Below are 18,168 nucleotides of genomic sequence, written 5' to 3'. Positions count from 1 at the left end.
TTAAAATTAGGATTGTTCATTTCTATGCTTTTTTACGTTGTTCCCAGCCAAAAGATCCTTTAAAAGTTCTAATTCGGGCTTCTCTGGTGGCGTGGTGGTTAAGAATCCGCCTGCCAATGCAGGAGACACGGGTTCGAACCCTGGTCCGGGAAGATACCACATGCCGCGGAGGAACTAAGCCCGTGTGCCGCAACTACTGAGCCTGTGCTCTAGAGCCTGCGAGCCACGACTAATGAAGCCCGCACGCCTAGAGCCCATGCTCTGCAACAAGAGAAGCCACAGCAATGAGAAGACCGCATACCACAATGAAGAGTAGTAGCCCCTGCTCGCTGCAACTAGAGAAAGCCCACGCGCAGCAGTGAAGACCCAATGCAGCCAAAAATAAATAAATAAAATAAATACATTTATTTAAAAAAAATTCTAATTCTATTTCAGCAGCAATGATGGGCAAGGGGATTTCGCCACTGCTTGGAAGGATCATTGTAGTAATGGTGCAGTGACAACGGCCCCATGAACCCATGAAGAATCCATAAAACTAGGAAAGAAGAAGCCTAGCACGTGAAAACCCTCTCCAGACCTCTTCCTGCTCAATATTCTCTTTCCTCAACCCCAGCCAACCTGGAGGTTTTTGCTATAAATTCAGTAAAGCAGTATAAACTCAGTGTAAATCCATATAAGGATAAACTATAGATAAGATTTCTTCTTCCATGGACAATTTAAATTAAGAAAGTTGTAGAAGTTAAATTTTAGGTTTTTGAATTCCTGCTTTACATATTTATGGTTCAAGAATTATTTCAACATGAAAATCATTTCTGAACGGTGGAATGTTTCTTGTAATCTTATTTGGGCATGAAGGGGCTATATAAGCATTTATGATAGGTTAATACTTTGACAAATGTGTTATTAGTGACTTTAAAACATTCATCATTATAGCAAATCATTCCTCTTTGTATATCCCAAATGGGTGAAATTCCCAAGACCAACATTGGCATGGGAAGTCGGCCTGAACATTTCTCTGGAGTAAGCTCTTGGCTCAGATGCCTCCAGGAGGTTGGACCAATTTGAAGGATCTGGTTTAACTCTCTCATGGAGTTAGAGCACTGGTTATTGTGCAATAAATACTTTCTAAGTGGAAGTGAAATGCAACTTAGTTCACTCTAGCTAATAGGGCCAGACTAGGTTAGGACAGATTCTATAGCAGACCAGCTTTGGCCTCTTTATAAAGAACCCACCTGGGGAAAAAGTATAAAGGAGATTAATGTCCCTGACTCAACCCCCAGATAGTCCCATCACCACAAAGTTAGGTTCCTCAATGTAATCCTCATCAGTGTCAACCCCCATCCCACTTAGCCTCCCCTCAACATATACACAATAAAGACAGCATCAGGGCTTTTAGCTGGTACTCTCCCTTCTCTACTAAAACTTTTCTTCTTGCTCTATTGTGCATCCTTTGGATCATTTACCTCTCACAGAAACAACTTCTCCCTTCTACCCTTCTCAGTAAATTTCATTTTATGGGAGACCTAACAAAGACATTAGCCTTTGTACATTTATGCCAAATGATTAAATTGACTTTTAATGACACAAATTTTACGACAGGTAGATATTTTGGCACATCTCAAATCAGAGGAAAATGGTATTTTCTTAGTTGTTCTGAGAAGCCTCCATTCCTGTGGGACTAGAATCCAAGTCTCCTGACTCATAACCAATTCTCTTCCCATCTTACCGGCTGACTCTTGGATCAGACTGAGGCTGGAGTCTGATTCAGCCTGGTTTTTTTTCCTTGCATTAAAAAAAAAAAAAACCTCTGATGTGTAACCTAAATTCAGTAACCACTTCTGATATTTATAGCTGAGTATTAAGTATTTTGAATGGCATTTTGAGCTCTAAATAATTCTACTAAATGTTAGTACTAAAACTGCCTTGACATCACAGAACTAGTGGCTACAAAATTTTAGTGTCTCACATCCCAGTAAACTGGTTGTTTGTATATTTTATACTGTGTTTGACATTTGTAAAGACAACAGGATTCAAGATCTGATGTCTGTGTCACTGAAGAGATTGCCTCAAAATCCAGCGCTTAGTAGGTCCCATCTCTGAAGAAATTCACAAGGAGACCAGTGTGTTTACCTTGCTGTGATCCAGCAGAGCAAACAAACAACTGGGTTCTGTGATGTCTTTTTACTGCCTAATGTTTAAATATTGCCAGTGAAACGGAATTATACCTTTAGCTCTGCCACTGAGATGCATTATTTTTCATTCTAGTAATATGTTTTCATGGCTAAAATGAAAAAGGAAATGAGAGGAAAATATTTAACCATGACCACATGATATGCCACATTTCTGTGAACAATCTGTGTGCTTCCAAACATCATTTGCACACTTACCATTTTATAATTAACATATTTTAAGACTGAGATCATAATCTATAGCAGACCAAAGATCAAAGCTCTTCTTCCAGCCTGGCTAAGGTATATTTTAGTCAGATATTGTTTTGAGGACCTTAACAAAGTACAATCTCCATGCTTTGTTCTCTTTAAATCATGTAGCACTTCAGACAGATAACCAATCATCTGACATCAGTTATCTGTTCTAACTACATTATATGCAAAAAAAGAAAAAAAAAACATTCATATCTACTGTGTAAATTCAGATCTCACTACTGGTGACACATTCTTCCTATTGTTAGTTGAATTCTCTGTTAAATCTCCAAGCAAATGAGCCTTATATCAAGGAGGCTAAGAAGTTTTATATTCATTAGTTAGAGCCTTTGAGCTATCTTTCTAATTGGAAAAGAAATTTTTAAGATTACCTGAGCTCCAAAGGTTATTTTGGTGTACAAGGCAAGGGATGATCACTATGTGGTAGAAAATTACAAAAGAGATATCATTGTTAGGCCTTCAGCATTGATGGTATTGTCTGGGCCAAAAGATTATATTCCAGTGCCTGATTTTTCCTTCGCTTTTACAGCTCTTGTTTGAAAACAGACCTAATTGAGATTCAAATGCTTTATATTTTGATAGAGTTTTTACTGCAGTTGCATATGGAGCTATGACCATTGGAGAAACACTTGTTTTGGCACCTGAATATTCGAGAGCCAAATCTGGCGCTGCACATCTGTTTGCTTTGTTGGAAAAGAAACCAACTATAGACAGCTATAGTCAAGAATGGAAAAAACCCGTAAGCACAACTCTGATTTTAAATGTCCACTTATTATTAATTGTCTATACGCATGCTCTCTAAATAGAGACTTAAATGAAGACATTATCTGATAACTGCAAAAGAGAGTGCTGTAAAGAATTAAAAGCTTGTTTAAATAATTGTTACGGCTACAAAGGGAGAAAGGGGGTCTTAATCAAATTTTCACCTCTGTTACTAAAATGTACAGACTTTATATTTTAAAATATGTGCTTCTAGTTTATTTATTTGCCTGATGCCATGAGAATATTCTGGAACAAATGATTGATTTATATATTTCATTTTACTTAGACTGCAAAAGTTTTAGTCTGGGATAAAGATTTGCATTAGGATTTATTCATTTTTTTCCTCTGATAACATATGCAAAGTAAATAGTGCCCTGCAACTTCAGATGCCATTTTTCATGGGAAATATATCTGCAAACAAAAGAGAGAAAAAGGGAACTATATTTATTAAATTATTAAATATTAAAACACATGCACATATTTAGCCACAAACTCTAAAAGACTGTGAATATTAAAAGGGAAGCAATAGGAAGATCGTATAATTTCAAAATAAGCCTCTCAATAGTAGTCTTATACATTAAACATATATTCAATTTTTCTAGACATCTTAAATTTAAAAGAATAGCTATTAGGTATATACTTAAAAGAAAATTTTCATTTAAGAGTATTTCCCTCTGGAATTTTAACAGTAGATTTATATGTACGATAGCTTAAAATAATACATTATCACTAGAACTTCATAATTATTCAAAGGAATGCTGGTTGTTAGAAACAAAAAGATCATGATATTCTCAAAATAGAATACTCTAAGATACATTATTTTCAAAATAAGATTTTATACTTGTCTTTTGGAAAGTAAAGTATGTAGGAAACTTTTTTAATCTTAGAATTTAGATATTTAATAATATTACTACTCATTTCTTTCTAAACATTACAATAGAGGGATTGAGCATCTCATTGATAAATGTCCTCATAGGACTGTATACAAGACATAGAATGTGGAAATGTTCCTTATAAAGACTACAAAATTGTTATTTAATCTTTATTTTATTTAATATATGTATACTTCTAAATATCAGTCCCTATGCTTTAAAAAAGTTAAAGTCTGGTAAAACAAAATTGGCAAATATGGATAGTTATTGAAGCTGGGAGATAGGCATATAGCAGTCCGTTACATATTATTCTCTCTACTTTTATAGAAGTTTGAAATATTCCATAACAAAATGTTTAAAATAGTAGGAATAAATTTTTAAAGGTATTAAGTCTAGAAATTTAGAACATCTCTCTATGCCTTTCCAAAAGGCACCAGAGCATACACAGAAATAATTGCGCTCTCATTATTCTGCAGTATCCTGATGTTATTTTAAAAACTTTTTTTTCACAAATAATATTCATGTGTTGTAGTGGGCAAAACAAAAAGCATTGAATAAGCTTAAAATAAGCTACTACTAAACTTAATATTTTGGCATATATCCTTCCAGGAAATATTTTTTCTAATTCTAGACCTCTTAACCATATGTTAACATTTCTTTCCTTTGACAACAGAATAATTTCATTGTCAAACAGTTTTTGGTACTCCTCCCCTCCACCTACCCACACCTCCTACCTATATACTGGGCTTGGAATATGCTGAGCATGACTATTAAACCTGACTACTTAAAATGCAGTTGATTGAGGGCAAACATGAAGTTCAAAAGAACCTAAAATCTTATGAACCAAATACGTAAATGGAAAGTTAATCATCATTTACTGATCATTCTGGAAAGTCTTTTGTAAACATCCCTGGTGTACATAAGTATTGGTTTACAAATTACCAACCACTAAAGAGAAAGAAGCATAGAGAGAAAGATAAACTTGTAGGCAAGTGTCACTGCCAAAAAATGATCAATTAACATAAATCTGAATTCAAAATATAATGTATATTAACTGTAAAACATGGTCCAACCTACAAAAATAACATTTATAGGGGCTTCCCTGGTGGCGCAGTGGTTGAGAGTCCGCCTGCCGATGCAGGGGACACGGGTTCGTGCCCCGGTCCGGGAAGATCCCACATGCCGCGGAGCGGCTGGGCCCGTGAGCCATGGCCGCTGAGCCTGCGCGTCCGGATCCTGTGCCTCGCAACGGGAGAGGCCACAACAGTGAGAGGCCCGCGTACAGCAAAAAAAAAAAAAAAAAACAGAAAAACATATGTACAGTTGATGAGGACCCCAGCTATGCTGAATTAAGCAATAAATGTCTATAAAGCACAAACTAATTTTTTTAAAATGCATTTATTTAGAGCAGCTGGTCAAACAGCTAATTTACAGATTGCACTGTGACTGGGTACTGAAGCCAAAGGAAACTAGTGATTTTAGGAACTTGGTGAAGTCCCGTAGTGAAGACAAGAACTACAGATATAAAAATCTCAACAGAAGTGACAGAAACAAATATGCAGTCAGCAACTCTATAGAAAGGAATACGATGTTTAAAATTAAAATGGTTGGACTTCCCTGGTGGCGCAATGGTTAAGAATCCACCTGCCAATGCAGGAGACACGGGTTCGAGCCATGGTCCGGGAAGATCCCAGATGCCGCGGAGCAACTAAGCCCTTGCGCAGCAACTACTGAGCCTGTGCTCTAGACCCCTGCGAGCCACAACTACTGAGTCCATGTGCCACAACTACTGAAGCCCGCTCACTCTAGGGCCCACAACAAGAAAAGCCACCACAATGAGAAGCCTGCACTCCGCAACGAAGAGCAGCCCCACCTCGCCGCAACTAGAGAAAGCCTGTGCGCAGCAACAAAGACCCAATGCAGCCAAAAATAAATAAATTTATTTTAAAAATAATAAAATTAAAATGGTTGTGGAAACATGCACAATTTTCAGAAAGCACTCAGCCAATGTGCTATAATTTGTTACAGCCTTTCTAAGTCATCCTCTAAACACTGCCAACTTTCTTTCACAGGACACATGTGAAGGGAATATAGAGTTCCGAGAGTCTCTTTCTTCATCCATGCCGCCCAGATGTTCTAATCCTTCCCAGTTTATCCCTCAGCATTGAGAAAGGGAAGACTGTAGCATTTGTTGGGAGCAGTTGCTGTGGGAAAAGCATTTCTGTCCAACTTCTGCAGAGATTTTATGACCCAGTGAAAGGACAAGTGGTAAGACTGAATTCAAATACAACTTATCTGGGGGTTAGTGGGGCTATTCTTAAACATTCCCTTGGGCTTAAGCATCCTCGCTGATTTGGGGAAGGCAAACAGTGCAGTAGTTAAAAAAAAAAAAATCTCTATGCCTTAACTAAGAGGATAAGCAAACCAATAACAGAAATGATGGATAGGACTTTGAGGCTAAGATCAAAGCTCCAAAGATTCTTCAACCGTTATAGAGCAGAAATTTTGATCTTATAAGCCATGGAATTCTCTTAGAATACAGGTGTTGGAAGATGGGTGTAATATCAACATCTGGGCTCTTTTGTCACTCTGTTCTGCCTCCCTGGTTCAGGCTTCCTGCTATTCACTCTGGCCATCTCCACCTCCCAACTCTCAAAACCTTAGACATGGTTAGAGCTTCTTTCAATCAGCTCCGTTAAGTTCTGATCTCAAAAAAATGCAACCTCTCCCTCCTTTGAACTCCAAGGACTGTTTTTCTCACCTGGCACTTTTCTTACTTTAACTTGTATTCAGATTTTCAATTATTCTCTCCCCACAACCACCGCCAAATTACACACACACAAAGACAATTTCCTGTTCTGCCTTCTCCTACCCCCACAAAAAACCGTAAGTCCATAAAAGTCAAAAATTGTCATGTTAGTCATCCTTCTGCTGCAATTTACAGTCTTTTCCCCATCACAGAGTCTCAAAGACTCTTTGAAAAATGGAACAGTCCAAAATGGCTGCCTTGTTACAAGAGAAAACAATGAGTATGAAAATCAGGTGACATTCACCTATTTGCACGTAGCATAGCACACTCCCTCCTTTAAACTTTCCAATGAGTTCCCACCACAGTTACAATAAACCAGAGTCCATACCATCAAATCAAGGTCGTTCATGATCTGGCCCCTGCCTCTCTCTCCAAACTCCTCTCCTATCCCTCCTAGCTCGTTATGCACTGTGTGTCAGTCTCACTGGCTTCTTTATGTCCTTTAAACACACTGTGGACCTTTGTTCTTGCTATTCCCCTGCTTCGAATGTTCTTACTCTAACTTCTTTGCCAATGTCTTCTCATCATTCATGTCTCAGTCTAAATGCTACTTCCTTAGATAGAATATAATGCATCCCGTCGCCCCCTTCCCAAATCCTCACCACACCCTTAGTCACCCTCTATCCCATTATCTTGTCTTCATGACACTTTCTTTTTTCTGATGTTATTGTTTGTGTGCTTATTGCCTGCCTCTCTCCACCAGAATATAAGCTACAGGAGGGTAAGAGCTTTGTCTTGTTTATTACTGTTTCCCCAGTGTCTGAAGAGTCCCCATCACATAATAGGTATGCTCATCAATTGTCACTTGAATTTTGTTATACGTCCATGTGAATAAACATGGCTTTGTACAAAATGACTTATTTCTGCATGTGGACTACTGTATCAATCTGCACCTACTTTCTCACCAGGTTTTAATAAAGTGGGATCCTGTTGCAGTGGAGGTTGGTATTTTTTTATCTGACTTCAATACAGAGCACCAGACGTTATTCTAGACTGTGAGCAGGTCTCTAGAATATATAGCCATTCCTAGAAATGTCAAGTAAGTTTAGGAGTCTGTACTTTAGTCAGTTACATGCTGTCTGCTTCTATACAACATATGATTTATGAACCTTCCTTGGGTAACATTATACTATGAAACAGCTTGAATTCCTAACCTTCTTGTTATGATTTGTATATGTTTGAATACAGTGAACCGTAACATGATACAGTTGTTGGATCTTCACATACCATTTTCCGTTCTGCTTTTGGCAGCTCTTTGATGGTGTGGATGCAAAGGAATTGAACGTACAGTACAGTGGCTCCGTTCCCAAATAGCAATCGTTTCTCAAGAGCCTGTGCTATTCAACTGTAGCATTGCTGAGAACATTGCCTATGGTGATAACAGCCGTGTCGTGCCATTGAATGAGATAAAAGAAGTAGCAAATGCAGCAAATATCCACTCTTTTATTGAGAGTCTCCCTGAGGTAAGAAAATGTCTGAAATCTTGAACTACAAAGCTGTCAAGTAAGCCCAAGTATTTTATTGGGCCTAAGTGGTTATTTTTATGTGCTCCATGGATTATACAATTTAGTTATTGCTAGCAGCTAATGTAAAGTTAGATATAAAAAGCAAAATTTGAGATTTTTGTGTGACTATTTTTTCCAAGACCAAACTGTATTAATATTCACTGAATTAATTTTCATATTTTGATTGTATACCTTCTATTCATTTATACTCTGCCATGTCTACACCACCATCATCCGCCTCTGGACAATCTTAGTAGCCTCTTAAGCTATCTTCCTGCTTCCAGTCTTGCCCCTTTCTAATTCTTCCTCACAGCAACTGGGAGGATCTTTTAAAAACATAAAGTAAATCATACCCCTCCCTGCTTAAAACCTCCTAATGGCATCCTTTGCATGAAGAATGAAGTCAAAACTCCTTATGTGGCTGGCAAGGCCTTCGATGATCTGGCCCTGCTTGCCTCTCCAGCGCCTTGCACATCATGTGCTCCCTCTGCTCCAGCAACACTGGCTTCCTTCTGTCTCGTCAGTTGGCCAAGTCCTTCCCTACCACAGGACATTTACATTTGCTATTTCTTCAGCTGGGCCCTCCCTTCCTCTGGCTCTTTGAAGAGCCAGCTCCTTAACTTTCAAGATCTTTCAGACGTCACTCTTGCAGAGGCCTTCCTTGGCCACCTTATTTGAAAGAGTCCCCACCAGCCTTTATAGCCTATCACATAGTCTTCAGGGCACTCATCGCAGTCTAAAATTACCCTGGTGCTTATTGACTTGTTTAGGGTCTCCTTTTCCCACTCAAGTGTTAAGTAAATGCCTGCTATTTTTGTGACCTCTCTGTATTGGCTGTGATGGCTGACACAAAATCTCAGAAAAGTTAAAAATCTTGGCTGACTGTAGAGAAGCCTTTAGCATAGCAAGCATTGATACAAATCCAGAAGTAGTGCATAGAAACACTGTAACTGCAGCTTAAAATTCTTGCAATATCTGTTTAAACCTACATATACACATAGATAAAATAAAAATATAGATACCTACTTTTGATTGGAAACAACTTTTATAATGTGATTTTCTAGCTCACTTTAAAAGGAAATGCCAAAGTTTAGTAAGCATTATATCAAACAACTAATCTAGTACCCTGTTCTTTGGGGGAGGATACTCGTCACCATACTTTCTTTTATACTACTAGATCTTCCCTCACCATCTCCTGTCCACACTAATTGATGCCTCTAACTATAAATGGGCCTTTAATACAATTTCCCTAACTCCAGTAAGGTTCTTCATTACTACCTATAATAGAAGGAGTAACATATATTTTTATCAATATTGTGACCCTTTGTCTTTCCCTTTTTTTACTAAGGCATTCATTGCGTTATTGATTCAGGGTCAGATTATTATCCACATACTCCTGATAGGTTTTTTTCTTTAATTTATACATGGTAAAATGCTATCCATTTTATATTTGTACCATTTGACTTTTGTCCTTAAATTGCTTATTATCTTTCATTCTTTTCATTGTACTATTTCTCAGATTTACCCAAAACTACATACTGCAGAGATTCAGTGTCCTTTTTACAATAAACTTTGAGAATCAAGATGATGTTATTTCCAAAAGAAAGAATAGCTTGTTTCTCAGTGTTTTTAACTTTAGTTTACCTTCATATCACTGTTACCCCTAAAATATATACAACCATAGAGAAATCTGGTGCCAAAATATCATTCTGGAATAGGACAGTGGAACTACTAGTCTAGCAGCAATGAAAATGACCATTTGGAGTGAAGAGAAGATAGGGAATTTGGGGGATCACTTAGGAGCTATTTCCAGGGTTAAGTTATGAAGACCTGAATTAATAATTATAAAGTGAAGTAAAACAAGGAAAAGGATGTAAAAGATGTCATAAAAGTGGATTGTCAGGACTTAGCTTAAGGTTGTCTGTAGAAAGTGAGCAAGAAAGTACATAATACACTGGGCAGCTTGCTGGAATAAAAACACACAGAGCATATGGTGAGAGTACAGAAGAAGGAATGACAAAGTCTCCTTTTTTTTTTTTTTTAACCATGCAAAAAAACCTTTATTAACATTTTGAACAGGTTCGGCTATTACTAAAACTGGTAACTTCTAATCTTAAATTGGGGCAAATGGCTAGAGTGCAGAGTGATGCCATCATTGGGCATTATGAATGCAAGACTGAATAATTAACAGCCACCCCTCAGACGGAGGACCAGGTGCAGGGTCGACTCTTTCTGGATGCTGTAATCAGAAGGAGTGTGGCCATCTTCCAGCTGTTTGCCTGCAAAGATGAGCCTCTGATGATCAGGGGGGATGCCTTCTTTATCCTCGATCTTGGCCTTCATGTTCTCGATGGTGTCACTGGAGCTCAGAGAAAACCACACAGAGGATGTTGCTTTGAATTGGGTTTTGAAGAATGAGTAGTTCACTAGGCAGAGAGGGGACAACACCATTCTTAGGAGGCAGAATAAGCTCATGAAGAAACACATATATGTGAAAGGGTTTTAGGTATTTTGGGGAAAATAAATTTAAAATTCTGAGTATAAAGAGTAAACTGGGGAATTGAGAAGAAGAAGCCAAACAAAATATGCACATGGACTAAATGCGAAGGTTCTGATTTACCAGGCTACGTTTGGAAATGGGAAACCGCTAGACATTTTTAGGCAGAGAACTGACATGATCAAATTTTTAAAGAAAATAATTGCATTTGAAGCTCAGCCTTTTGTTTGCTCATGCAAGAGGCTCTGTGGTCTCTGTGGCAATGGCATACACTGCATGAAAGGGGCAAGTCCTGGTACATTACAACAGTCTAGATGAGAGAAATTCAGGTCCACATTTTCTTTCCCCCAGTTCCAATTTCCAAAAGTTCTTAAACTCCATGCCCTCCTCTCCCCTCCACGCACAAAGACCATGTGTTTGATGTCAATTTATTGGGTGGCCAAAATGATGTGAGGCTTTATGAAATCTTTATTAGTCCTACTTAGAATGAATTGTCAAATATTTCTACAGAAATATTCATATATTTGATTACTGGTTGCTACCCAGCCCTTTCTGGGGGTGTTAAATAATATATATCACATATTAAATATAAATAATATATAGTATGTACAATTTACAGTATATTTTCTTCTAAAGTAAAAAAAAAAAAAATAGACTTCTTAAACAAATATAGCCCTGTGGGTTTCAGATAAAGGATTATGGACCTATCTGGCAGATCAAGGCAGGAGGGTGAATAGCAGAGCATCAACTCAGAGCATGCTAAGGGTAACACATCTATGGTATGTGCCATGGAGATAACCTGCAGGCATTTGGAAATATCAGCCTGGAAGACGAGTTGGCATAACACTGACTTGGTCTTGAGGATCCTCGGAGAAACACAGCAGGTGTAGATGTCCCCTAGCGGCCACAGTTTCACAGGGTGGCAGCTCTCAGTCAAGCCACATGATGTCTCCCACTGGAACCACCCTGAAACTCCTTTCCAGGGCCTGCAGGGAATCTCCAGAATGCAGTTGGTTTAGGACTAGACTCTTTCTGATGTTCCCTCCAGGATCCAACTGGTATTTAGACCCAGGTTCACATTGAACAGCCACTGCCCCTTCAGTGTCTCATAAAACAGGTGATTTTAGGGCACTCACTATCCCAGTGTTTGCCAGAAAATTTAGATTTTCAGTTTAAACAGGAAAGAATGAAAGCCTATGGTTCTTCATTAAAAACAAAAACCTTCAGTTTAAGTGTCTGATAATGTTTTGGGGCTGCTATTGAGACAACGTGTATAGTCACATTTACAATCTGTTCTGCTTAATGATGGGCAAAAACATCTGAACTGTATTTTCAACCAATTCATTCTTGAGACTTACATCTCCCTGCAAGCCAGAGAAGGCCAAGAGATGCAAAGTGATTTCTAAGCTAGTATTGTATCTTCTTCAGCTATAATAGAGGAATCCACATACAATTTAAGCTGGACTGGCAGAAAGAGCTACAAGCCCATTATCATTCCCACCCAATCCTCTCTCAATTTCTGGCTTAAGATTGAATTCTCTAATGAGATGGGAACTTTGCAGTGTGTGGAAATGAACTACAGAGTTTTACCTGATTATCTGTTGCCCTATGATTCCAATTTTAATAAAATGCATTTTAGGAGGAAGAGACCCAGCGTGCTAGCAATCCCAGATAAAAATCACAGAGGAGCTAGCTAAAGTCTGTTTTCTTCATAGAGCATTCACTTCAGAAAGGATGCTTTTACTGGGCGTTAGTAATTCAGATACCCATTGTTTGATATAAAGTAAGCAACTGAGCATTTTAAGTTGAAAAATGAACTTTGACATGAAGCAAACACATTTGTTATAAAGTTATATCATAGACTCTCTGGAAACCCACTCTGCTGGAAAGGCACCTCCTGAAAGCAGCCAGGTATGGAGGGAAAGCAATTGAATCAGGCTTCTCCAGGGCACTAACATAAATAGCACATCAGTCATGTGCTGCATCTTCTCTATAATGCTGCTACAGGATCCACCTTTAGAAGACTGTACACTTGGACTCACTTTCCCAGTGGAGCTCATCCATCCACACATCCCTGTCTGGGTACCAATGGCATGTATTTCTCAGACAACTGGCAAGGGCTACTAGAAAGCAGTGTGAAACCTTGGAGGGAAGCAGAGTTAACAGGACAACCTAGAAAGTAAGTGGGAGCCTGCTTGCTAATCCATTGTGATTTAGGATGGCTTCAGGATAAGTGAAAAACTTCCTTTACCCTTCCATGGAGGGTAATACTGAAAAAGGGGTCATTAGTATGTAGGAGAGTGTAGAAACATTGTGAAGTGCTAAATGTCACTATCATGGCCTGAAAAGGTGAATGGACTGTCTCAAGATGTCAGCCTAACTTACTGCTAGGATGATACCTGCACCTCTGAGAAGGGCATCACGGCATCTGGAGAGATGCGCCCATAGAGGGTTGGTGAAAGTCAAAGTTAAGGAACCCAATGATTTCCTTTAAAATGATACTTTAAATCATTTTGATCTGAAAACAGAAGACAATTTAACTTAATGGGGAAAGATTTGTGCTTACTGGGAACTTTTTTTCCCTAATAATTTTTTTTCTTATGCTTTAATTTGAACAATTCCTTTGTAGAAGCACAATGGCAAAGGTCTACTGTTTGTGATCAGATTAGATGTGTAAGTGAGATGGTAGTGTTTACTGCTGGTTTAGCATTTATTAGCAACAAAGCCCAAGAATAGATTTTAGTACTTGTTGGGACACAAATTTTAGAGAGTAGCAAAATTTGAAATATTTAGATGGCTCTCGCCTACAGTTGCCATGTTAATTTAAATAACCAAGCCTTGCTTTCTTAATTACACGTTCCTGTAATAGAAATACAACACACAAGTTGGACTGAAAGGAACACAGCTTTCTGGTGGCCAGAAACAAAGACTAGCTATTGCAAGGGCTCTTCTCCGAAAACCAAAAATTTTGTTGTTGGATGAGGCCACTTCAGCCCTTGATAATGAGAGTGAAAAGGTAACAATCTCTTCTTTCATCTCAGGATGTAATATGAAGTATGAGAGTGGAGTATTGTGGAAGAAATGAAGCTCAGTTTGGGGAAGAAGGCCTGGAGAGAATTGTAGTCATAGGGTCACCAGTTGTAATTAAGGTTTTGGCCTTTATAAAAAGGTTAGAGGCTGGTGGGGAGGTGGGAGAGAGTTGGGACACAGGGCATCTCATGTTTTAGAAAGGTTTTCTCATTTGAATTGGTCTCATTATCAAAAGGGACCCAATTCTTGAAATGTTTCTCCACTCAAGGAAAAAGCCCAATGAAAATTACTTTCCTGTTTTATTATTATTTTAATGATGCCAAACAAAATAATAAGGCAATCTACATATATAAAAGAGTGATCTACACTGCAATGTTGGAGCCTGCTACTCTACCGTCTATAGACTATTAGCTCTGTTTGAGAAGGAAACAAGGGGGCAAACAGACATGTAACGATAAACCTACACTGCAAGGTCCTTCAGTTGTTTAATTTTACTATGTCCTTGTCCCCTAATAGTTCTTGCATGTAGCATGTTCTTATTTGTTAAATGAATGTTGGTTGAATGAATTATAATCTTTCATATTTATCAAGTGCTTATTATATACTACTATCTCAATCCTCACAACAACTTGATGAATTAGCTTATTTTATGCTCGTTTTACAGATCAGCACACTAAGGCTTATAAAAGTTAAGAAACTTCCCTAAATTTTAATAGATGGTGTCTGACCTAAGATCCCATGTGATTAATCACCACACAATTGCTATTTGTAGATGATTATCATTCTTTATTTCCAAGGAGACAGTGTGTTATGAAAGAAAAAAATGGGACTTTTGGAACCAGACATATTTGGGCTGTAATCCTGGATTCATCAGTTACTAGCAGTGTGGCCTAGGTCCAGGGACCTGGACTTTTCAAATCTTGGTTTACTCATCAAGGAAATGAAAATAATCCTCACAGAGTTACTGAAAGAATTTAAACGAAATATCCATCATTGGAATATTTTATATACTCAGCAAATATTGGTTTTCACCCTCCACTTTCATTTCTTTTTTGTTGTTGTTTGTTTTTTGGCCATGCTTCATGGCATGCAGGATCTTAGTTCCCCAACCAGGGACTGAACCCATGCCCCCTGCAGTGGAAGTGCAGAGTCCTAACCACTGGACCGCCAGGGAATTCCCTCATTTCTTCTTATATAGCATTATAACCTCATTGTAGCTGAGATGCTGCTTTAGCCAGGACAGTTTTACAACTAAATATTAAAAAAAAAGAAAGAAAAAACCAACACAAATAAAAAAATAAAACTGTGAGAAGAAATGAAGTAAATTAGACAATTCCACTTGGGTATGGAAATACTACTTTCCGGCTTTGACTTTGGAACCACTTACTTACACACAAATAACCACCTAATTTTTATTCATTGTCACGAAAGCTCTTCAAATTAAAAGTATTACTTAATGTGTCTATAATTACTTTTTCTAGATTTCTATTGAGTAGGGTATTTCACAAAGTAGGGTAGTTTCCTTGGAGATAAGCAAATACACAATGAATGTTATTAGATTACCTTAATTAATTTGACTTGCGCAAGTTTATTAGCATTTAACCCAAGGTAGCAATCACTGGTCCTTCTCTCTTCCAGGTGGTTCAGCATGCCCTTGATAAGGCCAGTAAGGGGAGGACATGCCTAGTTGTGGCTCACAGACTCTCCACGATACAGAATGCAGATCTGATAGTGGTTCTGCACAGTGGAAAAATAAAGGAACAAGGAACTCATCAAGAGCTCCTGAGAAATCAAGACATATATTTTAAATTAGTAAATGCACAGTCAGTGCAGTGATGCTGTTGGAGTTAACACATATTTTGATCTTTGTATAATGCAAAGAATAATTAGTAGGAATTAGGAATTACTTAATAATTATTTGGCATGCTTTGATCTCCTTTACTGCATGTATCAATAGAATCATGCTATTCAAGTACAGACATGTTCTGTTTACACACCATCTTCCCTTCAGATTTTTTTTTTTTTTTTTTTGCGGTACGCGGGCCTCTCAATGTTGTGGCCTCTCCCGCTGCAGAGCACAGTCTCCGGACGCGCAGGCCCCGCGGCCATGGCTCATGGACCCAGCCGCTCCGCGGCATGTGGGATCCTCCCAGACCGGGGCACGAACCGGTGTCCCGTGCCTCGGCAGGCGGACTCGCAACAACTGCGCCACCAGGGAAGCCCCCCTTCAGATTTTTAAAAGGAAACAAAAATTACTAAATTCATTTAAGTGAGATAATCCCTGTATCCCTCACTTTATAAAAAGCACATTTGCTTATAAAGCAATTTGCTGCAAAGTGAATATTTTCCTTTCAACTTACACTATGAAATTGGGAATATATTCCCAGAGGGAAAAATTACCCAGTTAACTAAATTAAAAGATTTTAGCAAAGAGAGAGTAAGATGTAGTTGGGCCTGTGGCATTGCAGGGAGAATGATTTTAATTTGGAACTTCCCAAATTTTGTAGCAAATTAGAGTACTTTGAGGTAGTCCTTCACTCCAGACCATAGGACGTTCTCTCATAATATCTCTCAATGCTTCTTTCAGTGAATATCCACTGTTTCCCAAAATTCCATTATATTTCTTTGTCAGGGGGATAGGGAGGATTACAGTGTAAAATTTCTGGGAGAATTAAGTAGTTATCTTCCACTTCAGTAAGTGAAATGCCTTACATGATCCATTCTGAAGATTCCATTATTCCAAGCTTTCGGTTAGGCAGAATAAGTCACAAGCTTACCCGTGTATGAACACTTAGTTACTTAAAATAAGAGCTACGTTTATTACGGGTGAAAATTTTTAAATGCCTTTCTCTATTATTATTCAATCAAGTAATTTGTTTAAACTTTATATGTACTTTATTTTATGTAATATATGTATGATTTTAAAATTCTGTGTAAATAACAATATTGGTAAACTGAATCATGTTTTCCATTTACTTAAATATGTCATTTCATCTAATGATTTATCTCCATCCTTAATTGTATTTTCTTCCATTTACAGTGATACTTACAGCCAGCCTCTCTAAAGTACCCTCTGCCAGTAATCTGAAATCTTGTGAAAAAAATTAAAACCATTTGTGTCTTATGCCACTTTTTATAAAATGCAAAATAAAAATAGGCTTAGGGGATTGAGAACCAGATTATTGTTTAAAAGCATTGGCACTGAAAGCCTGTGGCCCCTTTGCTATGTGTGGATATAGAGCCCTTGGTGTTTCCTCTTTCCAGAGTAGGGTGGGAAGGAGGGAAAGGGCAATATGATACGGATATGCTTAATTCCTCAGAGCAGGAGCAGCCCAGGCCCAAGTCTGTAATGCCTCCTAGATTAGCAAATACCTATAATGCCTACTTTCCCCTTGAGCCTATCCATAGCAATCCTACTGTCATACCTACAGATGTCAGAGAAACACTTTCCTTTCTAATTAATAGACCTGTCTAATTTTTTATTTGCATTTTTATTTCAAAAGATTTTAAAGGATGCTCCACATCAGCATTCTCTTAAAGTCACTGCCTTCATGGGAACAAGCAACCATGCTGAGAATTAGGGTCCCAGATAGTCTACAAGGATCTGTGGGGTTATCAGCTGATGAAGGCAGAAAATAAGTAGAGACCAGCTGCTTTTAGGGACTGTCGCAGTTTAAAAGTTTAAAGTTGCTGTACTGTTCTTAAAATGGTTTTAAAATATATCATTTTATTTAAAACACTAGTTTTAATAGAACCAAGGCACCCCATCCCCAAAATTATTCCAGCCAGCTATGGAATTACTTCAGTGAGGTCAGGATTTTAGGAATATTTGTAGAAACTTTTTCAAAATGAACTACCATTTACACATACCTTATCAGTTTTGTAAGTCTGACTTTTTAATCTGTATACTTTTTCTTAAATCAGGGTATTCTATAACTGGAAAAGAAGCTAAGTTAGGAACTGAGATTTTTATCTTAAAAAAATTGAAATGAAAAGGTACTTTAGCAGATTTAAGTCTAGGTTTTAAATTTTAAATCACTCCTTAAAGCTCTTATAAATTAATTATTAAATAATAATATGTTTAGGTTTATAGTTCCCAACTTGATATTTACGTAAGGGCTGTAAGTAATGAATGCCGCATTATTCAGGGCACCAAATCAGCACATTTAGCTGATTCAGCATTATCTTCTTATAGTGCCTTAGATATTGTAGATATTAAATAAATACTAGGTGACTCAGCTCAGAAGGACGT

The 18,168-nt window shown here is 37.9% G+C and overlaps 1 protein-coding gene across 1 annotated transcript in view; it reads left to right on the top strand.

Moving 5' to 3' along the window:
* The window catches only part of ABCB5 (ATP binding cassette subfamily B member 5), a 137,268-nt gene extending 121,516 nt beyond the window's left edge, over window positions 1-15,752 (top strand). Inside the window, 7 exon segments of the mRNA XM_029233047.1 lie at window positions 3,024-3,180; window positions 6,148-6,179; window positions 6,181-6,343; window positions 8,136-8,171; window positions 8,174-8,347; window positions 13,756-13,902; window positions 15,555-15,752. Coding sequence (XP_029088880.1) covers window positions 3,024-3,180; window positions 6,148-6,179; window positions 6,181-6,343; window positions 8,136-8,171; window positions 8,174-8,347; window positions 13,756-13,902; window positions 15,555-15,752 — 907 coding nt within the window.
* The last annotated feature ends 2,416 nt before the right edge of the window (window positions 15,753-18,168 follow it).

The sequence above is a fragment of the Monodon monoceros genome, unplaced genomic scaffold, assembly GCF_005190385.1.
Source record: "Monodon monoceros isolate NGI ecotype Baffin Bay Population unplaced genomic scaffold, NGI_Narwhal_1 Super_Scaffold_2, whole genome shotgun sequence".
Taxonomy (NCBI): domain Eukaryota; kingdom Metazoa; phylum Chordata; class Mammalia; order Artiodactyla; family Monodontidae; genus Monodon; species Monodon monoceros.
Note: the sequence above shows the minus strand (reverse complement) of the source record. Positions and strands in the feature narration are given on the sequence as shown.